This window comes from Nematolebias whitei, chromosome 13, assembly GCF_014905685.2.
Source record: "Nematolebias whitei isolate Nwh7 chromosome 13, NemWhi1, whole genome shotgun sequence".
NCBI classification, from domain to species: domain Eukaryota; kingdom Metazoa; phylum Chordata; class Actinopteri; order Cyprinodontiformes; family Rivulidae; genus Nematolebias; species Nematolebias whitei.
Genome location: NC_056510.1, coordinates 30,845,095 through 30,851,957, shown reverse-complemented (window position 1 = coordinate 30,851,957; position 6,863 = coordinate 30,845,095). Strand labels below are relative to the sequence as shown.

General features: G+C 36.6%; 1 protein-coding gene across 1 annotated transcript in view; it reads left to right on the top strand.

Annotated features, from left to right (window-relative positions):
* Positions 1 to 6,863, top strand: part of nalcn (sodium leak channel, non-selective) — a 159,846-nt gene that overhangs the window by 144,080 nt on the left and 8,903 nt on the right. Inside the window, exons 32-39 of the mRNA XM_037686686.1 lie at positions 1,449 to 1,569; positions 1,661 to 1,792; positions 3,037 to 3,204; positions 3,347 to 3,451; positions 3,728 to 3,834; positions 3,929 to 4,049; positions 4,161 to 4,259; positions 4,448 to 4,541. Coding sequence (XP_037542614.1) covers positions 1,449 to 1,569; positions 1,661 to 1,792; positions 3,037 to 3,204; positions 3,347 to 3,451; positions 3,728 to 3,834; positions 3,929 to 4,049; positions 4,161 to 4,259; positions 4,448 to 4,541 — 947 coding nt within the window. The remainder of the gene's footprint in view (positions 1 to 1,448; positions 1,570 to 1,660; positions 1,793 to 3,036; positions 3,205 to 3,346; positions 3,452 to 3,727; positions 3,835 to 3,928; positions 4,050 to 4,160; positions 4,260 to 4,447; positions 4,542 to 6,863) is intronic.

The window sequence follows — 6,863 nt, the reverse complement described above, 5'->3', positions numbered from 1 at the left end:
AAAAAAAAAAAAAAAAAAACTTCTGTATGAGTTTTTATAACTGTTTATTGTTGTTGCTATTGTCCATTGTTGTCATCATTCTTTGTTGAAATCAGGTCTCTCTTGTAAATGAGTCCTCGAGGCTCAATGAGATTTACCTGACTAAATAAAGGTTGAATGAAAAATTATAAAACCCAAGTTAGGCCTATCAGAGCAAAAGATTACACAACTCGGAAGCAATCCGTTTGAATTAGATATTGTTTAACCCTACTTCATTAAGTAGAACTATTTATAGGTGCATCTAAAAAAGAATATTGTGAAAATGTACCTTTTGTCAGTCATTTCAGAATGTGAAACTTGTATATTACATAGATTCACTACACGCAGAGTGAAACATTCCAAACTTTCATTTCTTGTAATTTTGATGATTATGGCTTACATGTGATGAAAAAACAAAATTCTCTGTCTCAGAAAATTAGAATATTGAGAAGAGGTTCAGTATTGTGAACTCCTGATGTCTCAACCTAATCAGCTGATTAACTCCCAAACATGAGCTACAAATGTTTCATTCCTCAAGTCCAGCCACTCCTGAACTAGAGACATCAGAAGCGTCTTACCTGCTGAGGAGACAAAGAACTGGACTGTCTCTCAGAGGTTCAATGTCCTCTTTTCAGATGAAATTAAATTTTCATGTCATTTATAAATCAAGGTCACTATCAAATATACCAAAAGCTGGTTATGTAATATTCTCATTGTCTGAGACACTGAATTTTGTTTTTTCATTATTTATAAGCCGTAATCATCAAAATCACAAGAAATAAAAAGGTTTGAAATATTTCACACTGTGTAATGAATCTATATGAGGTTCACTTTCTAAAATGATTGGCAAAAAAATACTTTTTTATTTTTTTTTATTTTTACAATATTCTATTTTTCTTCATATGCACCTATATGATATGCATTATTTTGTATCACTTCTAAAACTTAATTTGTCTGAACATAATCTTTAAATGGATCATTTTTACTAAAATACTGCTTGTTTATATATTAAGTTAGGACTGTATGTGCCATATAAATAATAACAGTGCAATGGAATTTAAAGATTCAAAAAATTCAAATACTATGATATACTTAGTCAAAAGACTTATTCACATACTGTCAAATAGCATAAACCTTCAGAAAATATAAGTAATTAAACAGCTTACTTATGACACTTTGGATTCACAAAAATAAGTTTTGCATCTGAGCTCTGCAGGCCTCATGGTGTTGAGATTGCATGTTTTTCCATTGGTTTTTGTTTTCAATTAACAACAATATGGAAGTCATATTGAAATAAACTGCAACATAATATTATATGTATGCTATTTTCAGCACATAAATAAGGTTGAAATCTTTGTTCGAGTTAGATTCTGTTATCATATAAATATGTAAATCAGCTTATATGTTTGTATTAATTTGTGCCCTTGCAGCGATCTCCTAGGCTTAGTCACCTATCTGGACTGGGTTATGATTGTAGTGACCATCTGCTCCTGCATCTCTATGATGTTTGAATCACCCTTCACCCGGGTCATGCACGTCCCCACTCTGCAGGTATTACAACCAGATGGACTTACAGTCACATGAACAGGCAGGCGGATTCACGAGCTCACAGATGTCGTTATAATCACAATGTCTGTTTCAGATTGGGGAGTATGTGTTTGTGATATTCATGAGCATTGAGCTCAACCTGAAGATCATGGCCGATGGTTTGTTCTTCACTCCCACAGCTGTCATCAGAGACTTTGGTGGAGTCATGGACATCTTCATATATCTTGTAAGAATATAAAAGCTGTTTTAGCTTCAAACATAAGGCTATCAGATTAATCTAAAACTATAAAATCATACCTAAAGTGTAATATCTATGTTTTTAATCAGTATTTCATTCTAGTTTTGTTAGAGATGCAACACAGCATAAATATAGAATCCATTTATACAACACTTCTTTCACACACAAACAATAAAATTGTGGTTTTGTACACTTTTGACCCTCAGCTCTCTCATTTGTCATCAGTTGTTTTTACTGTCAATAGGTGGGTCCTCATAGAACTATAGTTTCACTTTTTGAACCAGACTAAAAGAATCTTCAACAGGCAAGATATTTTTAAATGACAACTTTCGATAAAAGTTATCTTTTTTTTTTCATTTATTTCCATCAGTAAATGAGGTATTTCCTATTTTAATGGTATAAAAGGATTTATCCAGTTGAATAGCTAAAAAAGTCACGTTTCATGGGTTGTTTACAGTCTAACTTCAGACTTTTAGCGCAACATGAAAACAGATTTTTCTGAGATGAAGGGACGTTGTGCTGAAACACTCAACATTAATATGTTGGGTATTTTATTATTAAACAAATGTCACCAGCATTTGATAATGAGATGGCCTAAAGAAGAAAAATGCTATTATTGGTAGGTGTATCAAGGTAACAAAAGCACAAGCTAGCACCACTGGACCAGTTTAATGCAGAAATGTGCAGACAGCTGTTTAAGTGGAAAAACATCAACTTCAAGAAGTGGTAAAGAGATGTAATTTGATCTTTTCTATGATAAATATCCCTAACTAGCATGTTAGTTATCCAGTTACTTAGCTGGGAAAGAGAAATGGCTCTTAGAGAATAGGTATAAAACACTGCGATGTTTGTGAATAGAAGTCAGAATACATTTCAGTTACATTTTAACACCATACAGTGCATGTTTGTGCAATGTTAGCATCCAAATAATACATGATAATAATACAATTTACATAGTTTTATTCATGTTTTAATCATATACATATTAGTTTTTTCACTGAACATAGTTCTGATGTATTTATATAATAATTAAAGTGTCCAGTTTTTGATCATATTTGTTAAGATGTGTCTAAATTTTTGTCTCATCCCTTTTAAATGTTAATGATAAAGAATGTCCAAAAACCTGCCCACTCTTATTTTGGTAGTACTCTGCTTGTTTCTGAGTAGTCCACAAAACATATTCAGGTTTCATAAAATCTTGATTCAGGTCTGACATATTTTCACTCATGCAGGTGAGTTTGATTTTTCTGTGCTGGCTGCCCCATGATGTCCCCCCTGAGTCTGGAGCACAGCTTCTCATGATGCTGCGCTGCCTGCGACCGTTGAGGATCTTCAAACTTGTTCCCCAAATGAGGAAGGTGGTGAGGGAGGTTCTGAAAGGATTCAAGGAAATTTTCTTAGTAAGTCCTCCAGTACAAATACAGCAATTTTCAATTTTAGCTTTGAGGTACCTTTGGAGTTTAGAAGTGTTGTTAAATTGTTTCCTGTGTCGACTTATATTATGTTGAATCTGTTATGAATTTTTGATTGATTATTTTTCAGGTTTCCATTTTGCTCCTCACATTGATGCTGGTGTTTGCAAGCTTTGGAGTTCAACTATTTGCTGGAAAGCTGGCCAAATGCAACGACCCTCGTATTCTCAGACGGGTACTCCAAAAAACTTCGTATTATAACCCCTTCCCTTCTCTCTGGTCCTAAGCATCCTGCAGGAATTACTGGCTAAATAAATAGAAAAAATGGACATTTAAATCCAGCATGTCTGATAGCATTTTTTATTTACATAATGTTTTTATACATTTGTCAAAAGTAATTTATTTTATTTTAAAGTAAAATATGTTCACAATCATTTATTTATTTTTGTTGTACTTGGTCTGATGGTATTCTAATCCATGTTTGACTTTTTCTTTGTGTGTTTGGTTACAGGATGATTGCCATGGTATTTTTCGAATAAACGTTAGCGTTTCCAGAAACCTGAACTTGAGGCTAAAACCTGAGGAGAAGAAACCTGGTTTCTGGGTACCACGAGTTTGGTAAGACTTTAGTGTTAAGTTATTTTAAATCAATGCTTGTTTTAGGCTTGTTTTGCAAAGTCAGTTATGAAATCTCCAACTTCTCTTTTTCTAGGGCCAATCCCCGAAATTTTAACTTTGACAATGTCGGAAATGCCATGTTGGCTCTGTTTGAAGTTTTGTCGCTCAAAGGCTGGGTAGAAGTCCGAGATGTCATTATTCACCGCGTTGGACCGGTATAGACCTTACCTTCTAACATCTTCAACCAGAATCATTTTGGCTTTTACCATAGCTCATATTTAGGTGAAAATACAGTTATTCTATTAAAACATTTCTATTTTTTGCAGATTCACGGCATCTATATCCATGTGTTTGTGTTTCTGGGATGCATGATCGGACTCACTCTATTTGTCGGAGTAGTCATTGCAAACTTCAATGAGAACAAAGTAAGAGCCTTGAGTATAAAACAACCATCTGTCACATCTGACCCAAATCTAGAACTGAGAATGCTGTTTTTATCAAGGAAATCATTGAAAGACACAGATAATGGTAGAACATGGTGTTGTTAACTTGCAGTGGATGCTGCAGAAACACCGTCTTCATGATTGAAATGTTTTGTCACTTTGTGTACCAGGGTACTGCCCTGTTGACTGTGGACCAACGGAGATGGGAGGATCTAAAAAGTCGACTGAAAATAGCTCAACCGCTCCACTTGCCTCCCCGTCCAGGTACTATCATTCTCACTAGAGTCTAAACACATGCAACACAAACTTTAGAAATAAAGCTGAGTTATAATATAGAGTGAAAGTAACATTATAATGGTTTTACATCATAACAAACATGTTTGTCCCCATCTTCTGGTCAGTAATGTGCTGTGTGCACATCTGCTTGACCTAAGTAGCACCTACATAATTAATCCATATTTATTAGTTTGTGTTTTTCACTGAAGATTGATGCTTTGGGATCTATCACCTAAATGATGACTTATGACATGCAGAAGTAATGAAGAAACTGAAAATAAGGACAGAAAACGCAAATGTATATGACACTGAATTCCATGTTGAAGCATTAAAAAAAAAATCTAACTTTCACTCCCCAAATCAAAGTTAACCACCAGCTCTTTCTGCAACTAATTTTCATTTATGAAAACGTAGTAGCTCTCATTTTACTGCGTCATCTACCTACATTTAAGCTTGACTAATCAAATTTGAACAATAGAATGTTGCAAACTAACACTATCACTTATGTGACTAAAGTTCAACACTTCACCAATTGCTCTTGCCCATGGCGGACACTTTTCCCCTCCTCTCCCTTCTTCACTTTGCTTTTGCTCTGTCCTGTCTATGAAACTGCTTCAGAGCCTCTCTCTACATCTAAAAAAGTTAAACCTGGTCCTCTGGACATTCAAAAAACAAAACAAAGCAAAACGACAACAACAAAAAAATGTAGAAACGTTTCGTCTTTCACCCGAAAGACTTCAGTCTGAGGTGCTGTATTCAGCTCAGTCTTATAAATAGCACCTTCTCAGAGTGGATCAACCAGTTTGCTGGTTACAACCAAAACCAGCTGCTCACATGATCATGCATCAGGATACTCTCTCTACATGTTTTCCAAATCTTAATTTTTGCTATGGATCTGGTCAGCTGGTCTCTCAATTCAATTGGTAACATTTTCTCAACGATAAAACAAGCTTCAGGCGAGCTGACTTGCCCTGATGACACGCACACAGCTGGATATGTCATTGATTCCAGGGGTGATTGGAAGGTGGTGTGTCTAGCTTTGCTGTCCATTGAGGACGTGGAAGACGCATATATAATTGGATTTATAATAATAGGTTTCCTGCTTTTTGGAATTGGCTGGTTCCTGGTTTATTAACAAGCACGGAAGTTGTCGGCAGCAAATTTGGCCCTGCTCAGGCTACCTGCCTTATGTGATGGTTTGTTCTGTGCCTCGAGCACCCAGACTCAAATGCTTTGCAAACTAGGATTCACTGGCAGGATGGATCAGATCTTGGGGAACACTCTCAGGCACAGACCAGCGGTGTGTTCACTTAATATGGACGTTTGGGATTTGTGAGGACTAGCAAAGACTCAAGGCAGACATGAATCAGTAAAGTTCCCAAAACAAAAGTTTATCTGAATTTGGCTCCCCAGCTAGCCTTGGAAGACCGAGGAAGTCTGCAGACCTATCAAAAGGACCCGGCTGAATAAACATTGTATCATCATTTCAGGACTCTTGGATTCTTTCTGGAGCTGTCCTAGGTCGACCTCGGCACCCCTCGAGAGTGTTTATGGGTCTCACCAGAGGGAACTGACTGATTATACAATTCTTATCAGAACTCCTACAGTGCCTCTGGAGTGTCCTTGATATGCTCACCGCTCTTGTCGTATTCCCTCCCCTGCAGAATGTCTGTATCACTATGTGCCTATGTGCGGGGTGTTTTTTTTCAATCTCAGGCTCCCTCTCCTCGGCCAAGGAACAAGGGTTTGATAGGATTTTTTTTGTTGCCTCAAAATCCTATATGCTGTCACTTTCATTACTTTTTGGCTGTCTAAACAGGTGTCATAAATTAGTCTTTGAGGTTCAGTGTGATTTATCTGTGTAAATAAAGTTTGAATGAAAGTCATGGGAACAGTTGAGGAGCCTCAAAGGCAGTTGGAAATTGCCTGTTAGTATAACAAAGGCTGAGACCAGGAAATTGATTGTTTCAGTTTTAGTAAGCAGTGCAGCTTACCCAAACAGTCGCACAACCAGACTGATCCACATCCAGAGGTGCTCACCCCATCCATCCATCCATTATCTTTACCCGATTCTTCCTTTTTTGGGTTGCGAGAGTCACTGGTGCCCATATCCAGCCATCACAACACCCCCTCTTTGGCAGACCATTATAGCCCTGATCTGGCCTTCACTCACAGGATTTTAGGCTTTGCAGGTCCATGGAGTTTGCAGGTCTGTAAGCAAAATCTAGACATCTCTCTCCCTAGTAGATCCCCCAAGCGCAGCTTTTTTTTTTTTTTTTTTTTTTTTTTTTTTTTTTTTTTTTTTTTTTT